General features: G+C 38.5%; 1 protein-coding gene across 2 annotated transcripts in view; it reads left to right on the top strand.

Annotated features, from left to right (window-relative positions):
- The window catches only part of EPRS1 (glutamyl-prolyl-tRNA synthetase 1), a 65,928-nt gene that overhangs the window by 27,101 nt on the left and 22,161 nt on the right, over positions 1 to 16,666 (top strand). For both annotated transcript variants that reach the window (XM_060178459.1, XM_007521319.3), the window contains 7 exons: positions 5,367 to 5,477; positions 7,427 to 7,563; positions 8,466 to 8,673; positions 9,886 to 9,998; positions 12,348 to 12,465; positions 14,613 to 14,972; positions 16,292 to 16,525. In XM_060178459.1, coding sequence (XP_060034442.1) covers positions 5,367 to 5,477; positions 7,427 to 7,563; positions 8,466 to 8,673; positions 9,886 to 9,998; positions 12,348 to 12,465; positions 14,613 to 14,972; positions 16,292 to 16,525 — 1,281 coding nt within the window. The remainder of the gene's footprint in view (positions 1 to 5,366; positions 5,478 to 7,426; positions 7,564 to 8,465; positions 8,674 to 9,885; positions 9,999 to 12,347; positions 12,466 to 14,612; positions 14,973 to 16,291; positions 16,526 to 16,666) is intronic.

Raw genomic sequence — 16,666 nt, 5'->3', positions numbered from 1 at the left:
CAGCATTCCCTTATATACTGAGAGGACATAGTTTTGAAGTTACATGTATCATCGAGTTGTACTGAAGGTTCATTCAAGTCCAATGAGGAATATTGCATATTGACATTGTTAATTACAAATCAGAAGCAAATGCTTAGAAACTATAATAAGGCAAAACATTCAAGTGCCGTGTTTGAGCTGTGGTTCTGTGATTGTGTTCTGTAAAGTCTTTTGTGGTGTTGCTGCTTGACTGTGCTGATGCCTTGCCTCAAGAAGTACTTGCTTGTCTTGCATGCGTCTCAAATTTAAATTACTTAGTCTTTTGTGTTTAGTCATTTTTTGACCCATAAAGGAATTACTAATTGGGTTTTCTGTTGCTGCAGTTACTAGTAAATGCTAAGTTGAAATTATAGGCAAAGTCAACACTGGTGAATTTTTGATAATTTTCAGAGTTTTTATTAATAATGTTACACATGTACATTCAGTTCAAATATATGAGCTGTATTCCACTATAGTCAGAATTCTGTAGGGCCTGTTAAGATGAACAGCATATTCTTTCTCTCTTTCCCTGTTTTCTCACCCTCAACAAATCACTTTTCACTCTCACATGTGTATTTTTTGTTTTCTTTCTTATTTATTTATTTTTTAATTAATTGCTCACATCTTTAAATTAGATATGCATATTGCTACTTCTGGACTTTTCAGTTTTAAGCATCATCAGTTAACTTGCTAATGGATGATGAGGATTTAAGTCTATATTCAGTTTTCTCACAATTTGGTGGTATTTCTGTAGATGATTGTTTTGTTCTATTTCCCACTACTTCTCTCCCAACACACATAGTATTTGTAAATTCTGTCCTAAGCTGTCCACATGTTTCCTAAATTTCCTCTCAAAATGGTCACATGCTTCATTCTTTTGGTTTAATCTTGGAGACATCTCTGCCTAGGTCTTCTGTGCTGTTTTGATCTGACTTAGACAAGTTGCTCGTGAACTCTGAAGCACAGCCATTTCCTCAGGTGGTCTTCATCATTCTGGGGATTCTTTCATCTTATTTTGGGATCTTTATTCTCTTTATTATATTTGAAACCTTGCTTGAACTCTGCTTTTTCTTTGAAGTTTCATAATGATTTACTCTGGTGTGGGTCTGTTTCCCTGCCTGTTCATTGGAATGTGTGACTTCCAGTCTGGAAAGTCATCCCTTCAGTTCTATCTGGAAAGCTCCTTTTCTGTTATGCTTCCCTCTCTTGGAACTCTTCTGAACTGATAATGCACTTCCTGCACTGCCCTTTATGTACTGTCTTTTTTCATTCTTTGGCCCCTTGATGCCGTAGCTATACTTGTTATTTCCTCACCAATCCCATGTTTGCTATCATATTTTTAAGATTTCTCATTAGATCTCTGAATTTTCAAAATAACTCCCTGTTTCTGTCTCATGGTAATAACATTGGTAGGATATTCTCCTTATAACAGGTTTTCCCTCTAGGCACCCCCCACCCCCCATATTAAAAGACTGCCTCAGGTGCCTGGTTAACAGTTATCTGCTCATGTTTAATATGAAAACAAAGAGATTGGCTGTCCTCAGGTAAGAGTTGAGCTTGTCAGCCGAGCTTCACCTGATTTGACTGGGCCAGTTAGCCAGAGAAACTCCTTGTTGTTTCTTGAATTAGACATTTTTCATTTTTTCCAGGGGAGTTTCTTTCAATCAGTCTCATAAAGTGTGACCTGGCTGTCAGGGCTGAGAGGGATGCCAAATACTGCTGAAGGCCTTTCTTCCTGCCAGTAATTCAGATAATAGTCCCCTTGTCTCTCCGCAGCATCCTTACCTGCAGCTGATTGTAGTGTCTGCCAGGTGTAGACGCCTCTGTTTCACAGAGTAAGCTTTTCTGTGTAGAGGCGAGGCATTCTGGTTTACACAGAGGATGCGTTCATAGGTTTTTAGCTTCTAGAATTGTGTTGATGTTATCCCCCCCTTCTCCTTCTCCGCTTCTTCCTGTCCTCTGGGATTTTGTTTTTCACCAAAGCCCTTCATAGCTTTTTAGTGGGGAAGGAGTAAACACTGATGAGTACTTTAGTTTTGTTTATCTTGAATCTGTCAGATCTTTAATCATTAAGCACCACCTTAAATTCATAGATAGCTTAGTTCAAAATTTTGTTTGGTAGTAAAAATAAAATCATTCTAGTCACATACCTTTTTCTATTGCTGACCTTCCTAACATCTCCCTACACTTGCTTCACTTTCCTGTTCCCATGACTCTTGAGCTCTTATTTAGGGTTCCTGTCACTTGCAATCTCTAATTACTGCTTTGTTATTTGGTGCTTTGTTCTCTCCTTCTCTCTCCAAGCTTTGCACATAAAGTTTAACTGAAACATCAATGAATTGAATTTAACACATGATATTCTGAAGTAAAACATTAAGGGCAAAGCTATGGACAGACACATCATTCTTTGGCCACTCTCCTCTTAGAAATAACATTTTTATAAGCATCTTCTGCTATAAAAAGGCAAACGGATTAGCAAGGTGAGTTGGAGCTTTTTAATTTTAATCTTCTTTGGAGATTGAACTTTATCTACTGAGTATATTACACATGATAAAGACAAAGGAGAAATTGATGAGGGGAACTAAGAGATACATGTTAGTAATCTCAGTAGCTCTCTGGGCTACTCTGATATTTTACGGGTGATATGACAGTGCTGTGTCTCTCTCCTTCCCTCTCTATCTACCCCATCCCTCTCAATTTCTCTGTCTCTAAACAAAATAGATAAATATTTTTAAAATAATTAAATTGGATATATCTAATTTGCTTTAAAAATCTACCTTGATCCAAATAGGACAAATTTCACTAACTTAGTATTAACCTCACTCACTCTCTTTTTAGTTGTTGCTTTAATCTCCTTAGTTTTACATGCTAGCGTTTAAACTTTTTAGTCAAGACAGAAGAATCACAGCTTTGAGATCTTTGTTTAAGAGCTATTCACTGCCTTGTCAACCTTTCTGTACTTTTTTATTTTTTAAGATTTATTAGTAGGAGGAAGAGAGAAAGAGAGACTGAGAACACCAGAGTATCACTTTAACATGTGGCTCTGGAAATGGAATCCAAATCCTTATGCTTGCAAGTCCATTGTTTTTCCTGCTGTGCCACCTCCTGGACCACTATTTAGTATTTGAATAATATGTTGGTATTTTAGTGACATAATATTATAGCATTTTCCCCTAACTCCCTTGTATCTGCCTTAAGAAATAAAGTTTGTAGAGATTCCTGTCCCTGCCCCTCAATAAAGAAAGTCTTCCTGTAAATGAAACAAATTTGAGTAAAACTCAGTGCATTTACATGTAGCTGTTCGACAGCACTATGTTAGGGGATCTGGAATCCTGTTCGCTGCAGTTTCATATCTGTCCTGCCCTTCCTATTAGTGTCTGTTAGAGCACCTTTTGGAAACCCTTAAAGTGACTTCAGCAAAGCATTTAAGAACTACTGCTCCAGAGTTTTTAGAATCCTAGAATTTTCAGAGATGTAAAAAGACTTAAATACTTTAAGATTTCTCAAACTTGTCTGATCTTAATTATCTTATACAATGCTTATTTAAAAACGAATTTCAAAGAAGACCATGAAAGGCCTTTCTAAGCATCACTGGCCATCTGAATAGCTATTAGCTTTGTTAATTGTGATTAAAAGACTGATTTGGATTCCTTAAAATCCCCACCTTCAATGCTTAATTTATTACTTAGTTTATTCTTTTCCCAATCATTAACATTACACATGGAGTTTTGTAATTTTCATTGCAAAAAAAAAAAAAAATCATCAAACTTTGTCTTTTAACTATCTTAAAAAGAATTTCCAGACTTTACATAAGACCATTAGATCATTTCAGAAAGATATATGGCCTGAAAAGCTGTGTTAACCAGTACCCTAAGTACTTGTTAAAGCTAGTCAAGTGTGAGAAAAGTGTACTATGCTTTTTGTCTTTTTATGAAACTAGTTTGTAGTGAACTGATGTTCCTCAGTTTGGGTGTCTCCTTTTAACACCTATAAAGAAATTATATCCTCTGTCCCTAAAAGTGGTTTAGTAGGTCCTGGGAAGGGCTTGACTATGTGAGACCCAGGGTTCAGTTCCAGTTCTCCCATATGCTTCAGCAGATGGGCCCTCAGTCTCTTGCATGTATAAAAATAAATCTTTGAGAGGGAGAAAAGATTGAATCTTCACTGACTTAAATACTAAACTAAGTGGTCACACATCAAATTGTTGATCATTCTAGCCCAATAGAAGCTGAAAGAAAAGACTAGTTAAAAATGACCTCAGTGTCACAAGGAAGGAAATAATAAAACAGTTTGTGTAACACAAGACTGGTGCCAGTTTAATACTAGCCTAAAATGCTGAATCAGCCTCTGAGAATTTTTTCTCCTTCTGAATTTATCCAGAATTTTCACAATATTGTTCTTTTCAAGTGTTAAAAAGGACTGTCAGAATAAACAAATCAACTAAACAAAAGCAGCAACAACAAAAATAGCTATAATGTATATAAAGTAAACACAGTCAGGTTTAATTGGTCATACCATCATTTCCTACAACCTTCTCATGGGAAAAAGTACCCTCTGTTTCTCTACTTAGCTATTTGACTCAACAGTTGTTTCTGTCCACATTTTTTCTTCCATGTGCTTTACTTAGTGTTTTAATACAGTTGTTGTGATTGGCCATCATGGATGATTTTAAATTAACCAGTGAGAAAATGCATCAGATCCAGAAGGCAGGTTTTGGAAGTGTATAGTAGATTAGAATATGACGCGTTTAGCTTTTCGTTCAATAAATCTGCACATATTTGCCAGTTACTTTTATTTGCCAGGTGCTGGAAGTACACTGGGCTCTCTTTGTAATTTTTTTCCTTTAGTCTTGCCTTATTATAGTGACCTAATGCTGTTTTGCTTTTGTTGTCTTTCACTGACAATAGAAAATGATGCCAAAACACATTTATGTCTGTTCTTCTTTCAAAACGGATGTTTACAACAGTACAGTGTTGAATATGACATTTACCTACTAGGATTAGTGTACAGACCTACAGGATAATGTTCCCTCACGCTCCCTCTCCAGTATGCAAAGCTGTTTCCAAGTTATTTCTAATAATGTGCTTGAGCTAACTGGTTACTTTCACCTGTCAGTTATTCTTGAGGAGGAACTCTAAATTCTTCATGAAATATTCAATTTTTTTCACTCTCTTTATTCTCCTTGACACTAAATGTTAGAGAATTAAGTAAATTAAAAAAAAAAAATCAAAACCTGGTAAATGCAGTAACAAAGAAAGCCAGTTAGCATTCCTGGGCTGTTACTTCTTTTCTCTAGGAAGTTTTCCCAGATCTCTAAATATTCTAACAGGAAGATGCATCTGTTGCAGGTCATCGACCCAGTGGCTCCACGCTATGTTGCATTACTGAAGAAAGAAGTGGTCCCGGTGAATGTCCCTGAGGCTCAGGAAGAGATGAAAGAAGTAGCCAAACACCCAAAGGTCAACCACAGTTTCACCCATGTTCTTCTTTGTTGCAGCAGGAACAGGAAAACAAAAGGGGAAATACTCAGTGCTGGCAACAGCCTGGCTATGAGTTCACTTTCTGGCCATCATTACCTGTCAGGATTTCAGGATTCATACTAATTGAAGTGGACATTTTTGTGACTTTTCTTGCTGGGGAAATTTATTGGCATAATAACCCACAGTGTGTCAGTTAGGAATTCTCTTTCTGGGGAGTCGGGTGGTGCAAAGCACAAGGACTAGCATAAGGATCCCGGTTCGAACCCCGACTCCCCACCTGCAGGGAAGTCGCTTCACAGGCGGTGAAGCAGGTCTGCAGGTGTCTATCTTTCTCTCCTCCTCTCTGTCTTCCCCTCCTCTCTCCATTTCTCTCTGTCCTATCCAACAACGACAACAACAATAATAACTACAACAATAAAACAACAAGGGCAACAAAAGGGAATAAATAAAATAAATATAAATAAATAAATAAATAAAAAAATATATATAAAGAATTCTCTTTCTGGAGTCATCTGGAAGATGGGATGTTATGATCCACACCCTTAACTTTATGTGGAAGCTCAGGTGCATTCTCTGCTAACCAGGCTACTCATTGTAACCACTGTCCTTAAGCCCTAATATTAACCTAGCAGTGTTGAATAACAACTTGCATTCCGAGTCTACCACACTGCCATTCACTCTACAAAACTTCATTGGATTGAAAATTGTATCAGTTAAGTTTCAGTAAGTAAATACAGGTAGTAGTAGGAAGCTCCTCTTAGGTCCATCATTGTCCTAAATAGTCAAGATACTGCAGTTGAAGCAGACATCAATTCTTTTTTTTTTTTTTTTAAGTTCTATTTATTTATTAATGAGAAACATAGGAGGAGAAAGAGCCAGACATCACTCTGGTACATGTGCTGCCGGGGATTGAACTCAGGACCTCATGCTTGAGAGTCTGCTGCTTTATCCTCTGCGCCACCTCCCGGACCACCATCAATTCTTTTGTTCCGACTTTTGGGGTTGACTATAAATGTATTTGTTACACAATGAAGATAACATTCAAAAAATAATTCACTCATATGCTAAGACAATAAGAAACTCATAACCTCACTCATGGTGGTATTATGTTCACATACTAACAAACAAAGTAACATGTATCCTAAAGAGCTATAGTCTAAGGTATAGTCTTATGTGACTGCTTTTCTGTTTATAAAGTTTTCTATTGCTTTGCTTTAAAGACTTGAATTACTTTAAGGGAATCCCAATAGCATTTGTTGATGGGGTGGGGGCGGGGAATGGGCCTTTGTCTTTATCTTACTTGTGCTTGGTTCAGCCATGTAAATTGTGGAATCTGATTTGTCATAGCATCCATTACAATCAGCTTAGATGTGATGTGACACTCTCTGAAAATAACAAAGTAGACTCTAGTTGGAGTGGCACCAAGGGACAAACGTTGCTATTTTAGCTTCAACAATAGAAAATGATTGTCATTCCACTCTGTTAGCAATATTGGTCAGTGACCCAGTGTCACAGTGGGATTCAGACTAATACAGATGACTTTTGTTTGGTTAGAAAATGAATGGATGAGAGTCAGGCAGTAGTGCAGCGGGTTAAGCGCAGGTGGCGCAAAGCGCAAGGACTGGTGTGAGGATCCCAGTTCCAGGCCCCGGCTCCCCACCTGCAGTGGAATCACTACACAAGTGGTGAAGCAGGTCTATAGGTGTCTTTCTCTCCCTGTCTCTGTCTTCCTCTCCTCTCACCATTTCTCTCTGTCCTATCCAACAGCAGTGACAACAATAACTATAGCAATAAAAAACAAAACAAACAAATAAAAAAGGGCAACAAAAGGGAATAAATAGATAAATATTAAAAAGAAAATGAATGGATATGTGCATACTGGGGCCAACAGCTGTTCCAACCAGTACTGTCCTTTTTCTCACATTCAGAATCCTGATGTCGGCTTGAAGCCTGTGTGGTATGGTCCCAAAGTTTTCATTGAAGGTGCTGACGCAGACACGTTGTCAGAGGGTGAGATGGTCACCTTTATCAATTGGGGCAACATAAGCATTACGAAGATTCACAGGTAAGTGCCTTCTGTACATTTTTAGACAACTGGAAAAGAAATCTTATATTTACTCATTTGTTAAAATCTGAGTAATTAAACTCATTCATTTTGCTTAACAGTTTATCTGCCCAGACATAATTACTACAAAGTTTAGACAGATATTAAATGTCTTTCCATGTTTGTTCCAGTTCATTGGTAGGAGGACAGCAGTATCTTTTTACTTGTGATACTATTTGGTACTTCTAGATAGGCATTGATTGTATTTCATTCATCTCCTAGCCAATATCTCTGGCACAGACTAAAAGCTCAAATTGTTTAAATGGAAATTCCATATTTGGGGCCAGGCGGTGGCACACCTGGTTAAATGTTCACCTTGCAGTGTGCAGGGACCCAGGTTCAAGCCTCTGGTCCGCACCTATAGGGAGAAAGCTTCACGAGTGGTGAAGCAGGGCTGCAGGTATCTCTCTGTCTCTTTGCCTTTCTTTTTTTTTTTTTAATGTATTTTATTTATTTTATTTTTTTATAATTTTTTAATTAACTTTATTTATTGGATAGATACAGCCACAAATCAAGAGGGAAGGGGGTAATAGAGAGGGAGAGAGACAGAAGAGACACCTGCAGCCCTGCTTCACCACTCATGAAGCTTTTTTCCTGCAGGTGGGGACCAGGGGCTCGAAACTGGGTCCTTGCACACCGTAATGTGAGTGATCAACCAGGTGTGCCGCCACCCAGCCCCCTCTTCCCCTTTCTATCTCCTCCTCTCCTCTCAATTTCTGTCTGTCGCTGTCCAATAATAAATAATTTTTTTAAAAAAACTTTTAAAAAATCCATATCTGGTGACTATAGATAGCAGAGAAAATAATGCATTTGCTAGCTGTTGTGGTTTATATTCTCGTAATACTTTCCAATCTCACATCCAGAAACACAGATGGCAAAATTGTTTCTCTTGATGCAAAATTGAACTTGGAAAACAAAGACTACAAGAAAACCACAAAGATCACTTGGCTTGCAGAAACAGTACGAGCCCTTCCTGTCCCGGCCATCTGTGTCACTTATGAACACTTGATCACAAAGCCAGTGCTAGGAAAAGATGAAGACTTTAAGCAGTATATCAACAAGAACACCAAGGTAACCTTTTTAAACAAGCCATGTTATTCTTCCCTGGTACATAAAAATTTCGTTCATTTTTTTTTTTTAAGTTTTTTATTTATTTTATATTAATGAGAAAGAGTAGATAGAGGGAAAGAGACCAGGGCACTGCTCAGATCTGGTTTCTGATGGTGCTGAGGATTGAATCTGACCTCAGAGCCTCAGGCTTGAAAGAGTTTTGCATAAAACAAAGAGTGATATTCCAATTTTATTCATAGAGTGATTGATATTCCAATTTATTTACTTATATTCCAGTTTGTTCTACCATTTACTGTGTATCCTCAGGCGAAGATTTTGCCTGAGGATACACAGTAAATGGTAGAACAGGATTTCAAGCCCAGACATTCTGTATCTAAAACTTTTGTTAGTATACCTTTCAGCTAAGTCTATGTGTGTTTCTTGCTTTGAATTTCATATTTTTTTCATATTTATAACTTAATTTATAGCTCCATGATGTCAATCAAGCTAACTAAGAGGTTTTCTGAAAACACTCAGTTGATAAATGACAATTTAAAGTGTAAGCTCCCTAAGAGGTGGCACAGTAGCTAGAGCTTTGAACCTAAAAGCTTGAGGTCCCCTAGGCGTGGGCGGTGGTGCACTAGGTAGAGCACACACATTATCATGCATGAGGACCTGGGTTCAAGCTCTCTGTACCTCACTTGCATAGGGAAAACTTGGTGGACACCCCCAAAAAATATTTGAGGTCCCAAATTTAATCCCTGGCATTGAATGTGCCAGAGTGATGCTCTTGTTTCATATCTCTTCCTCTCTTTCTCCTCTCCCCCATCTCATTTCTCTTCTCCTCTCTCTCTCTCTTCAATGAATAAACTCATTTAAAAAAAATTATACTCAGGACTGCTATTTTTTTCCACTTAAATGTTTCACTGGATACTTAAGTGGTCAATTTTTAATCTATATATAATTTTTTTTTAAGATTCTATTTATTTATTAGAAAGGTTGGAGGAGAGAGAAAAAAACCAAACATCACTCAGGTACATATGGTGCCAGGGATTGAACTCAGGACCTCATGCTTAAGAATCTAATGTTTTATCCACTGTGCCACCTTCCAGACCACTGTCTGTTTAACATGGGAATAGTCTAGCTTCTGGGAAAATTGATTATATTGTAGAAGGGCATTTATAGTGATAAAATTTTGAGAAGATATGTCTTGCTCTTACAACATTTTTACAGCATGAAGAATTAATGCTGGGGGATCCCTGCCTCAAGGACTTGAAAAAAGGAGACATTATACAGCTCCAGAGAAGAGGATTCTTCATATGTGATCAGCCTTATGAACCTGTTAGGTAAAGAAACATAACTGAACATGAAAATGAAAATGCTTGATACTCTTTTAGTAAATGATATTTAAAATATTGAACTTCCACTAAAGTGCTGTACCTTAAAATTCTCTGTTTGATTCGTTCTTCTGTATTCAGTATTTCAGACTATTACAGTGATACTGTAAAATAGCATGTTATTAGCAGATTTTTTAAAATTTTTATTTATAAAATGGAAATAATGACAAGGTCATAGGTTAAGAAGGGTACAGTTTCCACCACCAGAACTCCGTATCCCATCCCCTCCTCTCTTGAAAGCTTTCCTATTCTTTACCCCTCTGGGAGTATCAACCCAGAATCATTATGGGGTGGGGTGCAGGAGGTGGAAGGAAGGTCTGGCTTCTGTAATTGCTTCCCCACTAGACATGGGCATTGGCAGGTCGATCCATACTCCCAACCTGTCTCTGTTTCCGTAGTGGGACAGTGCTCTGTGGAGGTGGGGTTCCAGAACACATTGTTGGAGTCATCTGCCCAGGGAAATCTGTTTGGCAAACAGATTATTTCTAAAGCTAAATCTATCTTTATGTTCAAGTATAAAGGGAAATTTTTTGTAAGGTCACAAGTCTAAAACTTTCAATGTAAGTTTTAAAATTTCTCAGTAACTTTACAATAAAACCTAAACCTCCTCCCTCCCCCTTTTAATTATTTATTTCATTTGATAGGAAAGAGAGAAATTGAGAGAGGAGGGGGAGGTAGGGAGAGATAAAGAGAGCCACCCACAGACCTGCTTCACCACTTGTGAAGCTACTCCTCTGAAGGTTGGGACCAAGGTTTGAACCTGGGTCCTTGAACATGTTAATGTGTGTGCTCTACTAGGTGAGCCCCTCAGAACTGAACGGCTTAGTTTGACATGTAAGATTTTTCCTGCCCTGACCTCGTTGTATACTTAATTCATATCTATTGTAGCTTACCTCTCCTAACACCTTCTATTCAAAATACTGAACTGCTTAGGACTTTCCAGAGGCATCCAGTACCTTGGGACCTCTTCTCTTTTTCTGGAATGAATTCAATTCACTCCACACCTGCTAGGATGACTACTATTAAAAGAACTGAGGCTGTGGAGAAATTGGGACACTCATACTTTGCCAGTTAGACTTAAGTCAATTTGGAAAATAATGTGGCATTTCCTTAAGAAGTTAAACAGCATTTAACTCAGTCCACTCTTAGGTCTGTTTCCAAGAAAAACCATATGTGTGCACTTAAAAATTGTATAGTACTCATAGCAGCATTATTCACATCAATTGAAATGTATAAATAATTTTAATGCCCATCAATTAATGAATGGATAAATGAACAAAAGGAAGTGATCCATACAGGGAAATGTCATTCAGTCCTAGAGAATGAAGTACTGTTTCATGCTGCAACATGTATAAATCTTGTCAGCATTGCAATTATTAAGAGACGCTAATCAGAACAGACCATGTAGAGTATTATTCCATGTACATGAAATGTCCACGATATGCAAGTCCATGGAAATGAAACAGTCATTGGTTGCCAGTAGCAAGAAGAATATGGTATTAGAAAGTGATGATAAAAGGCTCAGGAAAGAAGTGATGTAGGTGATTAGATAGTGGTAGTTTTATAGCTAAGTGTAAACATTGAATTGTGTACTTTGCCTATGAATAATCTCAGAAATTTACTACTTCCCATGACTTTCATAGCATAATGGTTATGCAGAGAGACTCTCATGCCTGAAGCTTCAAATCCCAGGTTTAATCCCCCACACCACCATAAATCAGAGCTGAGCAGTGCTCTGGTCAAAAATAAAAAAAAGAAGAAGAAGAAGAAAGGAATTGAAAAATCCTATACATACTTTCAGGGCATTCATTTGCTCCTAAGTAGATTAGGTACATATAGACACCCTACTTTTAAATCCAGTGAGACCATCAGCGTCCACTGTTGCTGTATTGGTGACACTAGAAGTACTTTTGTCTTGGAGCTAGCATGTCTACATCAATGGGAGCTCGTAACTGATAGTTTATAATTAATACTGTCAACTTCCATTCAAATAGTTTTAAATATTTGTTTATTTAAATATTTTAATGAGAGATACAGAGGGAGGAAAGAACCAGAATACTTCACAGCTTCGTTTATGCTTGTACCCAGGATTGACCCTGGGCACTCAAAGCCTCGGGTGTGGAAGTCTTTTTACATAAGCACTATGCTGTCTCCCCAGCCCCTGCATATTTTTTAACTATTGTGATGAACTTCAGATTTGAACAATCAGAGGATGAGCTTAGTGCTATTGAATGCTTTAATAGTGGTCCTATAATTCTGTTCAAATAACCATTTTGGACCTTCATTTTCTTTCTTCAGCCCATTTAGTTGTAAAGAAGCACCATGCATTTTGATATATATTCCTGATGGCCATACAAAGGAGATGCCAACATCTGGCTCAAAAGAAAAAAATAAAACAGAAACTATTAAAAATGAGGTAAAGATTGACTTGTATGTTCCTGTCACTAATGCTGCTATACTATGGTTTACCATGTAAGATCTGAAACATCTTGCAGAGGAAGATCTTTACCCACCCCAAAGTACTGCTCCATTCTCTGATTTATGTTGGTACTGGGGATTGAACCTGAGACCTTAGAGTCTCAGGAATGTCAGTCTCTTGGCCTATCACACTATCTTCCCCTGCTCAGATTTTTTTTTCCATTTTTTTTTTTTTTTTTATTTTACAGAGTAAGATGGGGCTAGTGAAATAGCTCACTTGCATATTGTGCTGCTTTGCTGAGTATGTGACCCAGACTCAGGTTTAAGCCAAGCCTCACTGTATTGAAGTTTTGATGCTGTGGTCTCTGACCATCCACCTCTGTCTCTGTCTAAAAAAAGTAAAAAAATATACTATAAGAATGTGGTTTTTTTGTTTGTTTTTTTGTTTTTTTTAGAAAGATTCCCACAATGGAGCTTCAGCAGATCCTTTCCTTTTTAGTAACTAATTTGTTTTGGTTTGTAGCTGGCCAGCTTGTCGAAGGTCATCTATTCTTAGTTTCTTGCTTATGCTTGGAAAGACAAAACAACAACAAACCTTGCCCAATATAATGAAGGCTGATAATAACAAGAGCCAGGACAGTTACCTGGTTTTCTGACTCCTTGTCTGTACTTTCAGTTGGTATGCAGTACCTCTTGGAGAAGAGTCCCTAACAGTCACTGCATTACAGCTTAGACAAGAAAAAACTGGGATGCCAGGCAGTGGCACACCGGATTAAGTGCACATGTTGCCATGCACAAGGACACAGGCTCGATCCCCACCTGCAGGGAGAGGCTTCACAAGCGGTGAAGCAGGTCTGCAACTACCTGTCTTTCTCCCTATCTCCCCATCCTCCCAATTTCTTTTTTTTTTTTAAAGGAACTTGACATCTTTTTTTTTTTTTGCCTCCAGGGTTATTTTTTTTATATTTATTTATTTTCCCTTTTGTTGCCCTTGTTGTTGTAGTTATTATTGTTGTTTTATTGATGTCGTTGTTAGATAGGACAGAGAGAAATGAAGAGAGGAGAGGAAGACAGAGAGGGGGAGAGAAAGACACCTACAGACCTGTTTCACCACTTGAGAAGCAACTGCCCTGCAGGTAGGGAGCCAAGAGCTCAAACCAGGATCCTTAACACTGGTCCTTGCACTTCGCAACACATGCGCTTTAACCCGCTGCGCTACCACCCAACTGCGCTACCACCTCCCTCAATTTCTATCTGTTCTATCAAATTAAAAAATACAAAAAATGAAAAATGATCATCAGTGATGGATTGATAGTGAAGGTACTAAGCTCCTGTGATAAGCCTGGTGGTGGCAAAGGGGGGAATAAATAAAAGAAAGATAATGGAGTCAAGGTGGCACAGCTAGTATATGAAGAAGCAGATCTTATCCTCAGGTCTGATGTATGTGTCAGTTCCATTTAGTCTTATAATGATATACAGGCTATTTTCAGGTTTTTATTGCAAAAGAAAAAAATCATTCTCAGTATTCCTCAAACATTGCTTACTCTTGTAGTTTTTGCTTAGAAATTTTTAGAAATGAAGTTTTAAAAACAGTTATTTTCATAAGAGACAGAGAAAATGAAAGACAGACCAACGCACTGCTTAGTGACGGCTTATAGTGGTGCTAGGGGTTGAATCTGGGCCATTGGAGACTCAACGCACTGCTTAGTGACGGCTTATAGTGGCGCCAGGGGTTGAATCTGGGCCATTGGAGACTCAACGCACTGCTTAGTGACGGCTTATAGTGGCGCCAGGGGTTGAATCTGGGCCATTGGAGACTCAGACATGAGAGTTTTTTGCATAACCATTATGTTGTCTTTCCCTAGCCCAAATTTTTAAGAGATTAGAAAATGTTGGTTTTATTTCTGGCTTGAGACATTACACAGAAATCAATTTGATATAATTTTACTTATTTATTTTGAGCAGAGCTGTCTTCAGCTTTGACTTAATAGTGTGGATGATCAAACCTGGGACACTGAAGCCTCAGGCCTGACAGCATTTTGCACACAACCACTATGTTCTCTTCCTAGCCTAGTTTGGTGTAGTTTGGTGGTAAAACATTTGCCAGTCACTAAATATTTTACTTTGGGTTTTCTGCCTCCATAGACAACTGCTTCTTTTAAGGAAAAGCAGACACCACCATTGAATAATTCTTGTGCTGTGTCTGAGGACTCTTTAGTTCTTTACAACAGAGTGGCTGCTCAAGGGGACACTGTCCGTGAGCTAAAAACCAAGAAAGCAGCAAAGGAAGAAGTAGATACAGCTGTGAAACAGCTGTTAGCTTTGAAAGCTGAATATAAGGAGAAGACAGGCCAGGAATACAAACCTGGAAATCCTCCTGCAGCAGCCACACAGAACGCTTCTCTGGGATCATCAGAAAGTCTTCAGGATAGTAAGTCTCTGTACAATGAAGTCGCCGCTCAAGGGGAGGTAGTTCGCAAACTGAAAGCTGAAAAAGCCCCCAAGGTGAGTGAGTAAGCTGGAATGACTGCTCAGAGCAGTCACATCTGCGAGAAATTTCTTATAGAATTACTGCTTGAGTGTTTTATTGACATAACACTCTGCATTTACCAATCCCAAGATTTTAGGTCACCACCAATTTGACTTAAAATAAATGCCTTTGTTTGAAAAGCAGTTAGGCTTAATTTCACTAAATCTCTTAGCAGCCCTCCCCAGCCCCAAGCCCTTACAATAATTCCCTTTTAGTTATCTTTGTCTCCTACTCCTACCAAGTGAAAATCATTGCTTTGGGGAGCATAATGACATGTGTGTGAATGTGGGGTTCTCATATGCTAGTATGGTCCAAGTGTGGGTCACTATAAAATTGGGGGTGGGGGTCAGATAAGGCATGGAAAAGGAGATACCTACAAACCTGCTTAACCTTGTGAAGTGGCCCTGCTACAGGTGGGGAACGGAGCTCGAACCTTGTTCCTCTTGCAGATCCTTGCACATAATGCTGTGTGCACTTAACTGGGTACACCATCACCCAGACCCCTATCTCAGACCACTTACATGTTGTGCAGACTACAGTGGTTCAGATCACAGGTTCTAAAATAAAACTCTACCTTACAGTTCTTGCTCTGCCTCTTACTAGTTAACTCTAATTAAAGTACTTCTTAACTACTTTTTTCTGTAAAATAAAGATATTTGGGTGTTTGTTTTATTACGTTAGGTTGCTGGAAAAGTCATGACACATTTTTGCAGAGAAAAACATAGGAAAATACATCAAGACTTTTCTGACAACCCATCAAGGAGACATATACAGAGAGATACTGACTTCAGGGCACTGCTTAGCTCTGGCTTATGATGATACTGGGGACTGAACCTGGATCCTCAGAGCCTCAGGCATGAGAATCTTTTGCAGAACCATTATGCTGTCTCCCCAGCCCAGGCTATTTGCTTTAAGACTTCAATAAGATGATCTACATAAAGCTTTTAGCCTGCTGTCTTGACACAGAGTAAACAGTAAAGGTTTATGAGAGACAGTAGCATTGCTCTAGCGCGGCCAGCACCTGTGAGACCGGGGCCTCAACTGTAGCCTCCACAGATGCCGGGGATGAGATCTGGGGCTTCGAGGGTTTTGGGTGGGCACTTTGTGTGCACTGCTGCTGTGCTGTCTCCCTGGCCTGATGTCCATAATATTTTAATTGAATGAACAGTTATTAGTGGTCTCAGTTTGCTTATTGAGTGACTGGACTCTTCTCTCCATGATTTGCTCCATGATAATTTGTATTCAAATTGACATTTTCAGAAATTATTCAGTATCTTTTTCTCTTTTACCACAGGCTAAAGTAAATGAAGCTGTAGAATGCTTACTCTCCTTAAAAGCTCAGTATAAAGAAAAAACTGGGAAGGAATATGTACCTGGTCAGCCCCCAATATCTCAGAGTTCAGATTCAAAGCCAAACAAAAACTCTGAGCCTAGTGGTCCAGAAACAACAGAGGCCAAAGCACTTTTTGACAAAGTAGCTTCTCAAGGAGAAGTAGTTAGAAAACTTAAAGCTGAAAAAGCCTCTAAGGTTAGTATGTTCTTTTAATGTTATATGTGTTCCAGGTGTGTGGTAGTATGATTCAGTTACTGTATACACTATATTATGATCACCAGCAGAAGTCTACTTTATATCCATCCCAACTATACAGTGGATCACAGACCTTCCCCC

This window comes from Erinaceus europaeus, chromosome 19, assembly GCF_950295315.1.
Source record: "Erinaceus europaeus chromosome 19, mEriEur2.1, whole genome shotgun sequence".
Lineage (NCBI taxonomy): Eukaryota > Metazoa > Chordata > Mammalia > Eulipotyphla > Erinaceidae > Erinaceus > Erinaceus europaeus.
Note: the sequence above shows the minus strand (reverse complement) of the source record. Positions and strands in the feature narration are given on the sequence as shown.